This window comes from Podarcis raffonei, chromosome 5, assembly GCF_027172205.1.
Source record: "Podarcis raffonei isolate rPodRaf1 chromosome 5, rPodRaf1.pri, whole genome shotgun sequence".
NCBI classification, from domain to species: domain Eukaryota; kingdom Metazoa; phylum Chordata; class Lepidosauria; order Squamata; family Lacertidae; genus Podarcis; species Podarcis raffonei.
In genome coordinates, this window is record NC_070606.1 from 97,238,623 (window position 1) to 97,255,342 (window position 16,720).

Below are 16,720 nucleotides of genomic sequence, written 5' to 3' on the forward strand. Positions count from 1 at the left end.
AAGACACCCCTTTTGAAGTCTATATTCTAATATACCGACCCTACAGGACAAATATTGATGGAAGGAAAAGGAGGGAGTCATTACATCATGGCGTTAATCGCAGCCTAATCCGATACCCAGGCTCTTGCAGATATGAACTCTCTGCCCCAAACCGAGTGTTGACAAACCGAGAGGGATCCCGTTACGTGAGATAAGACAACGGGGAAGCTGCCAAGAAAAACAACACCGAGAGAGAGAGTTCGCTTGGTGCTTGGGGTTCCCATCCCAGATTCTTAAAGCGAGGGGGCAGCCTAAGGCCTCCTGATTGCCACCCCACCCTTCACACTTGACCTCAAAGTGGCAGATCATCTGCCTTGCATTAAGAAGGTCCCCGCTGCAATCCCCAGAACTCTCCAGGGAGGGTTGGGAGAGACTTCTGTCTGAAATCCTACAGAACCGCTTCTGGCCACAGTAGACCAGAACTTTCCAAACTGTGTGCCACAATACGTTCGTGTGAACACTTCCCATGCTCCTCTCGGGGCTGGAAAGGGGTTAATTATACCTCCAGTTTGCTAGTAAAACTGAATTAAAACTGGATTAAAAAGATATGAAAAGTTTGGAAAGCTCTGCTGTAGAAAATACTGATCAAGACGGGCCAGTGGTCTGACTCAATATAAGGCATGCTTTCTAAGTGTCTATGTTTGCACCACATTCCATTATTATTAGTAGCAGCAGCAGTAGTAGCAGCAGCAGCAGCAGTAGTACCCAGCCCATTTGACTGGGTTGCTCCAGCCACTCTGGGCAGCTTCCAGCATACAGAAACACATACTGAAACATTAAACCTTAAAAGCTTCCCTATACAGGGCTGCCTTCAAATGTTTCCTAAATGTTATAACCTCTGGTTGGGAGGGTGTTCCACATGGAGGGCGCCACTCCCGAGAAGGCCCTCTGCCTGGTTCCCTGTAGTTTCACTTCTTGCAGTGTGGGAACTGCCAGAAAGCCCTTGGTGCTGGATCTCAGTGTCTGGGCTGAACAATCAATCACATCAATACAGTAAATCTGACCCAACTATCACAATGAATTAAAACCTGAGCCAAACTCCTTAGAGAATACCACATACCTCTTGAGAATACCATATCTGATCCCACTCCCGCTATCAGCTCCCACTTCAGCACATAGTTACTACTTCTGTCATTTGCCTAATTTTTAAAACATCTTTTTACGGGGTGTTATAATCGAGGATCATGGGAATAATAAATGATACAAATAAACATACCAACTGTCAGCGCTGCCCAAGGTCCCAGCTCACACAAGACCAACGCTGCTTCTTTCTCTAGTATAAAAGTCTTTATTGAAGTTCAGTTCCACTTCCAGACGCGCAGCGCGCAACGCTACGTCTATACCTTAGACCGTCGAAGCTCCATCTGAATCTCCTCCCCCCTGACACCAGTTTAAGATTCTAGCCTTACTCCACCTCTTCCTCTGTTCCTTCCTTCTCTGGGTCCGCCTGCTAGTCGGAGTCTCAGCCCTCCTAGACTCCTCTGACGCTGAGTCCCCTGACTCTTCTCCCTCCCTCCTTCGGGCCTTTGGACCTGGCTCCCAATCCGGGTTTTCTGCTGTCCCGCGCTCCTCCACATTTGAACTTGGCGCGCGCGCGCAGCCTCCCACTTTCCTTCTGACCGTTACACTTGTGTCACTGCTCCCTCTTTCGGGGAGGCTAGCTGGACCTGACCTTCCCTCCGTTCCCCCACTTCCCGATGGGGGCGTGGTTACCCCTGACTTATCTTCTCTCCCCGCTGGAGGAGAGGCTGGTCCTGACTCATGTGACTCTTCCCCCCCCACTGTGCTCTGGTGGGGGAACTGGTCCTGATCCTCCGCTGCTCCCTTGGGAGTCCCCGCTGGTCCCTTGTTTCTGGAGCGTCCCCCCTGGGACCCCCCTTGCCCTTACCAAAGGCGCCCCCTTCTGGGAATCTTCTGATTCGCTGGAGAAGCTCATGGAATCTCTCGGGCCACTGTCATATTCCCCTACGCTCCCTTCTGATTCCTCTCCTCCGCTCTCTATTTGCTCTCTCCCCTGCGCTTCTGCTCCTGAGCCTCTGACACCATCTCATTTGCCTGATTAGCCCCAAAGCCCAACCAATCATGAATCACATAACGAATGGAATGCCATTATGATTCTTCTAAATTCACCAAATTTGGTCACACGATGACATTGCAGAAGAAAAAACAGCTGAGAGCAAGAGCAATGCCTCCTGGATTATTCACACGGGTAATCTCAACCATAATTTAACTTTTGAATTCTGGTGCTGGAGGAGACTCTTGAGAGTCCCATGGACTGCAAGAAGATCAAACCTATCCATTCTGAAGGAAATCAGGCCTGAGTGCTCACTGGAAGGACAGATCCTGAAGCTGAGGCTCCAATACTTTGGCCACCTCATGAGAAGAGAAGACTCCCTGGAAAAGACCCTGATGTTGGGAAAGATGGAGGGCACAAGGAGAAGGGGACGACAGAGGACGAGATGGTTGGATAGTGTTCTTGAAGCTACCAGCATGAGTCTGACCAAACTGCGGGAGGCAGTGGAAGACAGGAGTGCCTGGCGTGCTCTGGTCCAGGGGGTCACAAAGAGATGGACACGACTAAACGACTAAACAACAACAACAACAATCTCAACCAAAGACTACAGAATGAACAAGGTTGCATCCTTAAGGGAAAACAAACTGCTGAGAGAGAGCAAAAGGAGGCAATGGAAAGAATAGGCCAAACATCTTCACAGTCACTGCTGAAAATGTTTCAATGTTCCCTCAACACTGCCAAAAACATGCCCCCAAAACAGTAAGCAGTTTTGGCTTAGCCCTAATCAACTCCGATCTCATATGTAAACTCGCAGCAATTGAAGTTAAAATGGCACCCATCCATTGGAACAGTTTCTTCCCATGTTACACATGGTTATACAAAGGGCTTGTTGAGATCTGAAAAAAAGAGTCTAATGGGTTTGAACCCATTCCAGGATGCTGTGCGTAACCCCAACCCTATGTGGCAACTGAAGGAGGAATGATTTATACAACACACCTATGAGAAGAGTTTAAAGCAAGCTGGGATTTCAACTTCTCCACTGATGACCTCACCTCCCCGAACAAAAACAGCCCAGAGAACTCAATTTTCCTTTATTACCAAAGAAATAATAATAATAAAACAGGATGAAGAAAGAGAGGGAGGAAGGGTCTGTAAGTACTCAGTAAAAGCTGCCAACGCAGCAATTTGAATCAAGTGTTCACTCTTGGAATGGGGAAACTGGAGTTTAAGTTTGTGTGAACAGCAGGAGCAGGAAGAGCGGGAGAGATACCCTGGTGGTAAATTCACATTCACTTTCCTAAGCAACTTTTTCACCATCCAGATTAAAACAGGGAAAGAGAAAATTAGCCAGTTCTGTGAGAACAGATACTGGTGCTGGAAGGTATTACAGTGGTACCTCGGGATGCGAACGGGATCTGTTCCGGAGCCCTGTTCGCATCCTGAATGGAATGTAAGACACGACGGCGCGTCTGCACGTGCGCAGGTCGCGTTTTGCTGCTTCCGCACATGCGCGTGACGTCATTTTGAGCGTCTGCTCATGCACGAGCAGCGAAACCCGGAAGTAACGCGCTCCGTTACTTCTGGGTTGCCGCAGAGCGCAACCCAAAAGCACTCAACTTGAAGCACATTCAACCCGAGGTATGACTGTATATCCCAGCAGGACTATGAGATGCAGTGCTCTGAAAGCAGCTTGAAAGACTATCACCACTACAGAGTACGCAATTTAACCCTATTTTAAGCCCCATTTCAATATCTGAGCCATGCTAACAGGCATGAAACAGGGATGCCATCAAGACAGGGACTTGGTTTTCCAAGGCTAACTTTAACCTCTGTTGACAAGGAACGGCTGTGGCTCAACGGCAAAGCAAGAATTCTCCTGAAAGCATTCAAGCACACCTCAACTTTTCTCATATGGAGTTGGGGCCAATTCATCTTCAAAGCTAGCTGTTTATTTATCGCTTCTATAGCTGCTGAAGGCATTCACCAAGGGACCCAGAGTTTACCAGTAGGAGACCATGGGCCCCTGAAATCAGCTGGCGTTTTGAAGGCTGGCAGCCCGGTCCCTCTTCACGCCAAAAACCATGCCAATTCATTGTTCAGGGCTTTATTTGGCTTACATAAAGCTTCCTTGTCTGGCCTGGGGGCATTCTGGTTTTCGCAAAGTGCCAAGGAGCGGAACGTGAATTGGCGGCTTTGTTTACCAGACCACGGTAAAACTGAATGTCATAGAAGGCAGATTCAGCCAAGGGACATGGAAGAAGGCAAGCCCATTCCATCCACTCAATGTTCCCCCCCCAAAAAAAACTGAACTCAACAGTTACCAACTTCCCCCGCCCCTCACTCCTTTTGACATGAAACACTGAAGAAAAACACAGCGAGAACAAAACACCCAAAGAGAACCCAATGTTCTCGGAGTGTCAGAATCCCCCGGGGTGAGCCTCCAAAACAAAGAGGGGGGGGCGTGTTTAGAAAAGGTCAGTCTCCCCAGGGCTTCCCACCAACCTGACCATCAAAAACACACCTCCTCATATCATCTCAAGGACAGGTTCCAAAATATTTTGCTTGGTGTGGAAGACCAAATGGCACCTTCTCCATTTCACATGCAGAAACGGATCGGAGCCGCAGCTGAATCTCACTTCCAGACCGGGGGTGGAATAGCACACCTGAGGACCACAGAGCTCTATCCTCCAGCGCCCCTGAATCTAATGCCCAAGACAGCTCTCTACCCAATGGTTGGGCCGGCCTTGCTCCAAGTGGATGGGAAAATGGAGGTCTCTTTTTTTTCACTCAAGGAGGGCTCACTGGGAAAACATGTTCAGAGGAGGCTCCAGGAGCTCCATCTCCTTGCGCCAGTAAATGTATACACACCCACCCACTGAAAGCACATGGAGGTGGCCACAGAATTCCCAAGCCTAACCACGCACACATTACTGGAGCATATGCGGAGTTCCATGTCAATGAAGCTTCTCAGTAACAGATCTCAGTTTGCAGATACCAGGAAACACCTTTCTCTGAGTGATTCCCGGTCAAACCAGACAATTCGTACCTGGGTGGGCAAACAGCCTAATAGCAGGTTAGCTTCTTCTGTTCTTTTGATGAAGGGCAGATAAATAATGTTCATAACTAACAGAGGTATATGTGGGTAAGTCGCTCTGGAGTTTTGCTGTGAAGCAGTGTCGATTTTTCTATTTATTTAGAAGTTTGCACACTAGTATGTGCAAGCATCTGCACAACTCCGCCTCAAAAAGCAGAGTGCAAAAGAGGATGCAATCTGAAATACCCCATCTCCTCCCACTTCGGCCTGGATTAACACAAAAACTGGGCCTCATAGGAATCACTTTTGCATGCTCACACACAGGCGTGTCACCAATTTTTCTGCACATGCACGCGCACACAGAGACTGAATGACGACCCAGGGTCAACATGGCTTCTGACTGTCCCCTGATCCCCAGAGTGGATCTTTGAGAGGTATGTAGAACTAGATGGGGAGAGATGCAGTAGGGGTGGGATCAGCCATACACACTGTGTGTGAGTGCAAAGGCTTCCTCCTTGTCCACGCAGCTCTGCATAGCCCAGCTGATGATCAGCAGCACACCAAATGGAAAGTCACCAAATAGCAGAAATGAAAGTGGAGCTGAGGACTGTGCCTTCGAAAGACGCATTTTCAAAGTTTTCCATGAGGCACTGGAAGCCTCTGAAGTGGGAGTTGTACTGGGGGGAGGGGGGAGGAAGCCCCAATGCCGTGCATTACAAAATTAAAAGCCTGATAGGGTTACGTGCGTGTTTTGTCTGCAGCAGCTAATAAATCAGGCATCCAGACTCCTAAATCCCATTATGAAGCAGCATTAAGACATACACTTCACATTGCAAAACAAGAGGTGTATGGTTGCTCCAGCTCTATTCGCCAGCACCTTAAGCCTGACAAATAATTTAGATGTGGGACAGGCCTGGCCTTTGAAGCCTCTGCAGAGAGTGATTTCCACATGCTCCAGCCAGCTCAAAAGCATGGGTGCCAAGTGGACATAGGTAGAGCATATGGCTGAGGAACACACCGGATTTGAGGTACCCTGCTGTGAGCACAGAAGTGAGGTGCACGGACTTGTTCTAAGGATGGGTGCTGAACATCCAGATCCTGCCATTAGCCAGGCTGCAGGATGCTTTAGCCAGATCGCTGCTCTGTAAAATATGTCGCAGGCTTATGAAGTTGCGGTGCTCAGGACATGGGCTGCTTCAGAAATGCCCCGAGATGCTTCCAGGTTGCCATGAATGAAAATGTAAGCAGCTCTTCCTGGGGACGGATGGTAGCATCGTAGCAGGACCAGGGGAAGATGGAAGAAGGCCAAAAGGAGCACAGGCAGGGTTGAGGACAGGCACGTCAACAGGCGCCACTTCACTCTCCCACATTGGTCCTGACTAGCCTCTCCTTTCTGAGATAGCCCCTGTATCCAAAGAGAAATCAGACCATGAGCCCCTCTAGGGCAAAACAATCCTGCTCCCTTTCCCTAAGAAGGGGCATATACTCAGCACATTCTTGGCTGCTACCAAGTCCGACACATCCCATGCCCCAAACCATGTTCAAATTGGCTGGAAAAAAATAATATCCCGAGTTTTGACTATTCTGTGTAAAAACGCCCTCGTTTTCACATTTTCCCAGCCATCAGAGCATTCTTGAAATGTATATGCTCTAAATTTCAATTTTCTGGGTGGCTTGGAAATATCTTAACCATTTTTGTAGTACGCTTTGGGTCCCTGATTTTGAGGGAGGGGGAAACACAAATACCCCAATTTTGAGATTTTTCTGGCAACTGGGCCATTCTGGGCTGCGCATGAGAACGCAGGAAGTTGCCTGAGGCCAGTGGCCCATCTGTGCAGCACTGCTCATTCCTCCAAGCTTCCTTTAGAGACTAATCCACGTTCCCTCCATGGACCACAGGATGCTTGTATCACTCCTCTCCCACCTGAAACTCCTGTTCTGTTCCTGCCCCCGCCCTAAACCATTAAACTGCCTCATTCAGGCTTGCCCTCAGCCTTTCCTTAGGCCTCTTTCCCAACGCAAGGCTGCAAAGTTCAAAATAAAAAACCTTGCAGAAAGAAGACAAGCAGCTAAGAAAGCCATATCCAAGAGGAAAGAGTGCTTCTGTTAAGATCAGATTTCTCTGTGTGTGTGTGTGTGAGAGAGAGAGAGAGAGAGGGGGGGGGGAATATGACAGCTCTGGCAAGGGGAGAACTTTTTGAATTTGGCTGATGCTAGAAGCCCCCACTCAACATCAAGGCTCTCAGCCAAAGAGATGAAGAGAGAAAGGACAATTTCTGGCAAATCACACCTCAAGCTGTTTTTATTACTATTCCATGCTCCATTCAAGAGGCTAATTCTACCAGGAAATTAATACTCATTGAATTTACAGAGATGGGAAGTGGCACCCAACAGCCTTCGCAAATTGGAATCCTTCTGGGTGTAGAGGAAGTTAATCCTGTTCCTGGAAGGAAAGCCCTGGGGTCGGGAGGGCGCAAGTCCTCTTTGACGTATCTCCATTGAACACTGCTAAGGTCGTGCATGTTGCTTGGTCTTTGGCCTCCAGGATGCAGGGCGCCAGATGTGAAACGAGTTCTTAGCTCAAATACTATTTCAGTAAAAGAGGCAGGCAAGAAGGTCTCCTTGAAGCTCTGAGAACCTCCCTGGAAAATTGTGCTCTGATTTGGTTTCGCAGTCTCTGGAGAAGACACATTAATGCCTCTTTTCCAAGGGGAAAGCGACTGTGCCCTGGCTCTCACCTTTGGACACCGTATTCAGACTTACGGCTTGAGGAAACCCAAAATCTTTACTCAAGAAATAAGCACACTGTTAATTTTGGGAAATGATATACAATGAGCTGAAGAAAATGTTCCAATTAACATTTGTAAAAAAGCCCAAAGCTTTCTTGTTAGGGATTGTAGGAAAAGACCTGCCAAGGAAATTAAAAAACATTTTCATGTATGCGACAGCGGCGGCAAGAGTCTTAATAGCACAAGGATGGAAGGATGAGGAAATCCCGACTAAAGAACTGTGGCAAGAGAAACTGGTGGACTATGCGGAACTGGCGAAATTGACACATAAACTACGTGACAAGGATAACTGTGACTTTAAAGAAGAATGGGAACCTTTTACAAAGTATTTAAAGAAACAACAAAATCAACTGGATTCCTTGGCAGGTTTTGAATAAACACTCACAAATTCTTTACTGGTAACATAAGGTAAAGGTAAAGGGACCCCTGACCATTAGGTCCAGTCGCGGACAACTCTGGGGTTGCGGCGCTCATCTCACTTTACTGGCCGAGGGAGCCGGCGTACAGCTTCCGGGTCATGTGGCCAGCATGACTAAGCCGCTTCTGGCGAACCAGAGCAGCGCACGGAAACGCCGTTTACCTTCCCGCCACAGTGGTACCTATTTATCTACTTGCACTTTGACGTGCTTTTAAACTGCTAGGTTGGCAGGAGCAGGGACCGAGGAACGGTAGCTCAACTCGTTGAGGGGATTCGAACCGCCGACCTTCTGATCAGCAAGCCCTAGGCTCTGTGGTTTAACCCACAGCGCCACCCGCTTCCCTTATTGGTAACATACAGATAGATAAATTGAGGATCTTTACAATTTTATAACATGCAGAGAATAACATGTGCTGAGAAACCAGAGAGAGGAGCTGAGGGAAGTCTCAGGGAGGGGTGGGAGGGTAGGTTTTTTCTTTTTTAGGGGGGAAGGGGGAAAGGGGGGGAATGTGGATGATGTATTTTTGATAAATTGTTATATTGAAATCCCTAATAAAAAATAAAAGAAATAAGAAACGAGCACACTGTTTCAGCATCAGTTCAGAATACTGGGTACACCTCTGCTTGGGGCAGCGAGGGAGCAGGGAGTTCAGAGGCCAGGGGTGGCAGCAGTGCCTACCCAGAGGATTCTCAAAGAGAGGAGGCTGAGGGAACGCTCCACAAGGGAGGGTGTTTGAAAGAGGGTATGGGGCTGCCAGCTCTGCAGGCAAGGGGGGACCTAACTGGGCTCCTGAGCCCCACAGGGGTGCCGCAGAAAGAAGGTAGTTGGTCAAGGGAGCCGTGGACTCAAAAAAGTTGAAAACCTCTGATCTAAGTTGTCACAGATTCCAGTCCCAGATTTTTCCAGGTTTCAAGGATGGAAAGTGCAACCCAGTATTAACATTGGTAACCAGAACCGACACCAGTCCGGGGCTAAATGGTGAATTGGCCTTTCACAGCAGCCTCCTAAGGCATTCCTCCGAATGAATGAATGAATGAATGACTGTCCAGCAACAGGATGAGGACATGTCTCCCTCAATTGAATTAAGCTCTCAGCCTGAGATTTTGCTCAGATACAATCTGATCACTTTGACAAGCTGGGTGCAATATGCAGAAATATGTGGGCAAGCAGCCTTTTAAATTAAACACGACAGAAATATTCACCAGTAGGAGCTACACAACGCAGCAAGCATTATTCGGGAGAGGGCATGTGGCGAGCTGTCATTCAAGACCAATTCCTAACTACGCAGAAGCAGAGACCTGTTTCCAATCTCCATAATGTACTGCCAGCACTCATTTTCTAACGACAAGACGCAGGCCAAGGAAGCTGCCACTGCCCTGGCCATCTTGCAGCACTGAATCAACCATCCCAGGAATTCAGACGTCACTTGCGGTACCTTTGTGGGCTTCTCTCCCCTCCATATTCAATTCCACCCCCATCACGGCTGCATCCTGTTATCCGGCCCCTTTGCCAAAAGGGCTGCGCCGGCTGCTGCGATGCTACCAGCCAAGTTTGCCATTGGCATGTTAAAGCTCAGAACAATTTCAGAGCAGGTTAGCAGGTTAGTTATTGTACAAGGTCAATGGAGCTAGGACAAATCCGAGGAGCTGAAGGACCCCTTTAACGATCCTCCTCCACCCTCAGCAGTTTTTTTGTCTTTTTGTTTTTGTATTATCGGTCACTCGGTGTTTTAAATCCCTTGTCGCTTCTGTTATCTCTTTTTTTCTCTTTTTTTTCCCTGTAAGTATCTGCCCAGGACGATATCTACCTTTACCTCCCCACCCCCATTTTATGTTGTTATTTCTATGTATATCATGCTATGGCCACACGGCTAATGCAATAAAATTTATTTATTTATTTAAAAATTCACAACATGCAAAGGTTAATAAGGAATGGGGGGGATTTATAATTTATCTTAAAAATCATTGTAAACAGTTAAAATCATTAGTAGGGTTGGAATAAGACTTGTAGTTTAATGGTGAGTTTTGGATATAATGTAAAAGATTTGGATTATGATAAAAGATGCAGGAGGAAAGGACTGACAAGAGGACCCACAAAGGGGAGAAGGGAATTTCAGGAGATTCTTTGGAATCTTGCTTTTATGATGTATGTTGGATGTGTGATTGTAGAACTTTAATTTGAAAAACCAAATAATTAAATTTATACATAAAATACTAAAACAGATTAAAATTGCCTCAAGCGTCTGAATTCTTACAAATGCAAAATGGAGCTGAGCGTCTAGGAGACCCCACTGCCTCATCTCTTCCATTAACTCTCCCGTACACAGAAAGGCTTCGTTCCATCTGCCTCTGCAGCCACAGGTTTTATTTACTAAAATAAAAGGCCAGCAACCTTCATTAAAGCTTTGTAACAATGCAGAGGCGGCGAGGCAAACATGACGGCTTCCCATTTTAGTTTATTAACAACGTAGTCACTGCTTACCTCATTTCAAGAAGTTCCCATCACTGGAAAGTGACTCAGCCCAAGTGGAAAAGAAGGAGAGAGCTTTTCCAGCTGCTTCCCTGCCTTTCCAGCAGCACCTACTTGAAATCAAGTTCCAGTTCATGGGCAGGTAACCTCACACCACGTCAGATCACTGGTCTGCCTGGCATTTCACTGTCTATAGCAGCCTTCCCCAACCCAATGGCCGCTCCAGATGTTTTGGGCTACAACTCCCTTCACAAAGTTGCTGGTTGGGGCTGTGGACAGAAACATCTGGAGGGCAACGGGTTGGGGAACACAGAGTGGCAGCCGGACCCAGGCTTTCTGGCAGGAGTCTTTCCCCGTCCTCCTTAGGGACGCCAGAAATTGCATCAGGGAACCTTTTGCATACAAAGCACATACTGGACAAAGAGGAGATGGGAGACAATGAGCATATACAGGCAATGGACGTGCATCCAGTTGATGTACAATCGCACATGCACACATCACTTCAAATCTGGAAGTGATTGTAAAAATGGCAAAAACAGCCCTAAAGAGAGCCCAGAAAGGGCAAATAGGCACGAAAACAGCACCTAGCAATCTCACAAGCCTTTGCAAGGGAAATCCCAGGAGCAATTGCACTGACCATTGAGGGCTGTGGCAAGTTGGAATTTGAGCGATTGTGGTGGGGTTTAGCATCTGGTAGTCTCCTCCAGACCATAATTGATGCTTCTGAATTCTGGTGCTGGAGGAGACTCTTGAGAGTCCCATGGACTGCAAGAAGATCAAACCTCTCCATTCTGAAGGAAATCAGCCCTGAGTGCTCACTGGAAGGACAGATCGTGAAGCTGAGGCTCCAAGACTTTGGCCACCTCATGAGAAGAGAAGACTCTCTGGAGAAGACACTGATGCTGGGAAAGATGGAGGGCACAAGGAGAAGGGGACGACAGAGGACGAGATGGTGGGACAGTGTTCTGGAAGCTACCAGCATGAGTTTGACCAAACTGCGGGAGGCAGTGGAAGACAGGAGTGCCTGGCGTGCTCTGGTCCAGGGGGTCAAGAAGAGTCGGACACGACTAAACAACTAAACAACAACAACAACTGCTGCTGCTGTTTTTTTTCTAGGGTTGCCAGAGGGTGTTTGCAGGCTTTTCCAATGGTGTTTCAAATATACGCAATTTCACATAAACAGACTTGGAGTGTAAGGTAAAGGTACCCCTGCCCGTACGGGCCAGTCTTGACAGACTCTAGGGTTGTGCACTCATCTCACTCTATAGGCCGGGAGCCAGCGCTGTCCGCAGACACTTCCGGGTCACGTGGCCAGCGTGACGAATGTACCCTCGCGAGGCAGAGCCGCATACGGAAACGCCATTTACCTTCCCGCTAGTAAGCGGTCCCTATTTATCTACTTGCACCCGGGGTGCTTTCGAACTGCTAGGTTGGCAGGCGCTGGGACCGAGCAATGGGAGCGCACCCCGCCGCGGGGATTCGAACTGCCGACCATGCGATCGGCAAGTCCTAGGAGCTGAGGTTTTACCCACAGCGCCACCCGCGTCCCAGACTTGGAATGTAACCCCCACGTAAATTGAGAGTTGCCTGTACACTTGAGGCTTCCTAATAATGAATCAGCTCAATGGTCAAGCTAACCTTGGACCGTCCACTCTGACCACTAATGGCTCTCACAAAGTTTTAGAAGACATCTGAAGGCAGCCCTGTTTAGGGAAGCTTTTAATGTTTAATAGGTTATTGTATTTTAGTGTTCTGTTGGAATCCGCCCAGAGTGGCTTGGGAAACCCAGCCAGATGGGCGGGGTATAAATAATAAATTATTATTATTATTATTATTATTATTATTATTATTATTATTATTATTATTATTATGCAGGGCTGCTGGGGTGTGAACACGATTAACGTTCATCCACGTAGAGCCCTGCTCAAGTTCTTAATGCCCCTGATGAGCTACATGTTTGAAGACACAAAGCAGCTGCTATAAATGGACATCCATGAGCACAGACACGAAAGCAACGTAGGAAACGCATCTTACCATCTGGAAGCGGCTTGCAAGACAAAGCGTCGTCAAGGTCCCTGGCGGTTGATGGGTCAATGGTGAAGATGCATTCTTGCCTATCAAAAACAGGGAAGAAACAAAGAAAACTCAGCACCGGGAGCAGCAAATTTGAAAACCGGCTTCTGAAAGGGGCATGGATGTTATAGTAGGTGGACTTTTGGTCTGCTCCAGCAGGGAAATTATTAGGTTCTTGTGCTTTGTTCAGATCCCATGTCTCCAAATTGAGGGATAGTATATCACCAGGGCTGAGCTGTGAGCCAGGAAACTGCCAATTCAAATCTTGCCTCCTCTGCTATTTATTTTGAATCATAGAATTGTAGAGTGGGGGGGACGGACCCCGAGGGCTGTCTAGTCCAACCCCTGGCAATGCAGGAATCTCAACTAAAGCATCCATGACGATAAATAGGAGTACCTGGGAAAGTTTAGTAGGTGGAGCATGAGACTCTTAATCTCAGGGTCGTCGGTTCTAGCCCCACGTTGGGCAAATGATTCCTGAAATGCAAGGGCCCCTTCCAACTCTACAGTTCTATGGTCTGCAGACCACTTAATAACAATAAAAAGATCACTAAGTGGTTTACCTAAATTAATATAAAATATTTATAAGAAAGCATCTATGAAATCAACACTTTAAAACCAAGGAGACATTACAGTGGTACCTTGGTTCTCAAACGTAATCCAGAAGTCTGTTTGACTTCCAAAATGTTCGAAAACCAAGGTGTGGCTTCCGATTGGCGCAGGCCCCCCAGAAACAATAGCTGACAGCCTCATCGGACATTTGGCTTCCAAAAAACATTCGAAAACCGGAACACTTTCTTCCAGTTTTCAGCATTCAGGAGCCGAAATGTTCGAGTACCAAGGCGTTCGAGAACCAAGGTTCCACTGTATAAAAATTATCATAGCACAGAACAAGCATGCATAATAAAATGGCATGCCGTGAACCAACTCCCTCCTCAGTCCCTCTGTCCGTAGCTTGGGGCAACAGCGCTCGCCTGTCAAAAGCAGTGTATAAATTCTACTGTACCTACAACACACACATTTATTTATGTATTTCATATGAATGGCAGGTGGGGCTCTTTTGCCAATTTTTATTTCTTCATGATTGCCCTTCACATGGTATTGTTGTTGTTAGATTTGCATAACCTGCCTCGGGCTTTAGGTTATGCAGCTCTAGAGCTAGCGAGAGAATTCCTCTTTCATGTGCTCGGAGATCCGCTATCCGGTGACAAACCGACTGCAGCTATAACCTGCTTCCACAGATACATATTCCTTCAATTAAAAACCCATTAATGAATGGAATTTCAAAAAAGCGACCGCATTCCAAGATACACTGCTTACATAACGTCTCGATTTACAGTCTTCGGCAGAATCAGGTCCGAACAGAGAGGGAACGCCCCACTCATGCAAGGGGTCCCACGTATCAGGCCGAGTTGCAGCCCGGGGCACTACGACTGTGACCCCGGAGGCCAGCCATCCGACACTTTGAGCTCGGCTGGGCAGATGACGTGCAGCGGTAGACAGCAGGGAGCTTAAAACAACTGCTCTCTTGTGCTGACAGGTCTTAAGAGAAAGGATTAAGGGCTCCTTGAGAAACCAGAGGCCGCATGGGTTTTGTTTCAATGGAACAGGTCGCTTAGTCCAGCTGTTTGGTGCTGCAACCGCAAAGCCCTGCCACCCATCGCGATCTGTAGCTGCAGGCAGTTTAGAAATTAATAGGCTGGCAGCGGCAAAGGGCCTGCGTTGGAAATGAACGGAACATAAATACGCCGGTGCCAGAACTCTCAAAGCACATCGAGGGAAATGTAGCAACAAGCAGGCGCTCCGCTTTGAGATGCTCGGCCAATTAAATCTATTAGCGAGGTCAACAATGGGGCCCCGGTTCACGAGAGTCCATGCCTGCAGGGAGAGCGGTATGGAATCCCAGCCCCGGACCACTGAACGCCCAAAACATATCAGGCCCCCTTTTCCTCCTGTGCAAGAAGGGAGAGGCAGCATGCAACAGATCTGCTGACGGACTTGCAGGGCTGAGTTTACGGCAGCTTATTTAAAGCATCCCTGGATGCAACCTTCATGGGCTTGTTCGCAATTGTAGCCTACCCCATCCTGAAGCCTTATAGGGTGGCTTAAAGAAAAACTAAAACCCCAAGCTCACGCCTAATTAATGCAACTTATTTAGGCTGTAATAACTGGTGGGTGGGTGGGAGCTAAAACTTCTGTCTGTGCCTCTGGTGACTGATTGCAATGAGCAGATGATGTCCGACGGTCTTGTTCTCTCTGAGGCTTGTTGCTTATTGCAAAATATTTATTCAGACAGAAGCCAAAGCGGCTTACAGCAGAAACACAAGTGGTCAAACGGCCAGACTGCTAAGTCATTTCAGGCAGCAGCTGATAGCTCACATAGTTGAATACTCCTCTCCAAACACATACACACAAAATCCCTACATACGGAAAAGCAGCGCATTGGTGTCCTGGCTTCCACTCCAAAACGCACAAACAGAGGCTCTTACTTGCAAGTTAGAAAGATATATTTAATCAGGCAAACAATAGTATAGGCTCAATTCAACCCCTGCTCCTTTGGAAATGACCATGCAAGGCCCAAAGCAGTATTTCAACTTGAAATGTAGAACTGCATCCTGAACATGCACGCTAGCTCCCATTCTGATCTCCTAGCACAGAATGGAGGCCATGCAGGCATGCTGAACAAGAGGCCTCCCTTCACTCAGTCAACTCATTTCACAAAGACAAAATGTAAGATATAAACACACTTCAGCAACAACCATCATCCATGAGAGGTCAGCTATGGCCTTTTGTTTACTACAGTTTGGATTTTGTGGGTCTCGTTTAAACTTTAACAAGGCACCGCCATGACATTTAACTGTAAAAGGTGACTGCATGTCTAGACAACTACATCTTGAAGCTGGTCTCATTTCTCTTCCCATTGTGAGCAGACACAAGGGAACGCTGACCTGCGAGGTATTCAGCCCGGCACCCAGACTTCTGCACACTTGCTCTCTCGACTCAAGAGGGCTGGCATTTCAAAACTGGGTGGGTGGGGTATTTTTAGATCCTTGAAAGTCTCAACCATTGTTTCTAGGACCTTGATGAGCTCCTTCTTGGAACGATGCATCTCAGGCCTGGAAAACAACCATTTTCACTTGGGATTAGGCGCCCCTCCTTGCTTCAAGCATGTTTTATGCATGAAACAGGATTTCATAACAACAGCAGGAATACACCCCAATCTCGTCACAGCAAACACCCGTCCCCAATCATTGGGTAAGTTAGACGCATACAATCATAGAATTGTAGAGTCAGAAGGGTCTCCCAAGCTGCATCTAGGCTGACCCACTGCAAGGCAGGAATCTCAGCTCAAGAATCCATGACAGATGGCCATCCAACCTCTGCTTAAAAACCTCCAAGGAAGGAGAGTCCACCACCTCTCGTGGGAGAGTGTTCCACTGTCGAACAGCACTCACTGTCAGAAAGTTCTTCCTGACGTTTAGTCGGAATCTTCTTTCTTGTAACTTGAAGCCACTGGTTCAGATCCTCCCTCCTGGAGCAAGAGAAAACAAGCTTGTTCCTCTTCCATATGACAGCCCCTGAGATAGCTGGTCATATCTCCTCTCAATCTCCTCTTTCCCAGGCTAAATATACCCAGCTCCTTCAACTGTTTCTCATAAGGCTTGGTTTCCAGACCGTTGATCATCTTGGTCGCCCTCCTCTGCACACCTTCCAGCTTGTCAACATCCTTCTTAAACTGTGGTGCCCATAACTGGACACAGTACCCTAGGTGTGGTCTGATCAAGGCAGAATAAAGGTAAAGGTACCCCTGCCCGTACGGGCCAGTCTTGACAGACTCTAGGGTTGTGTGCTCATCTCACTCTATAGGCCGGGAGCCAGCGCT

At 47.6% G+C, this 16,720-nt stretch overlaps 1 protein-coding gene across 2 annotated transcripts in view; it reads right to left on the minus strand.

Moving 5' to 3' along the window:
• Positions 1-16,720, minus strand: part of DIS3L2 (DIS3 like 3'-5' exoribonuclease 2) — a 205,895-nt gene that overhangs the window by 79,429 nt on the left and 109,746 nt on the right. For both annotated transcript variants that reach the window (XM_053390822.1, XM_053390823.1), the window contains exon 11: positions 12,799-12,878. In XM_053390822.1, coding sequence (XP_053246797.1) covers positions 12,799-12,878 — 80 coding nt within the window. The remainder of the gene's footprint in view (positions 1-12,798; positions 12,879-16,720) is intronic.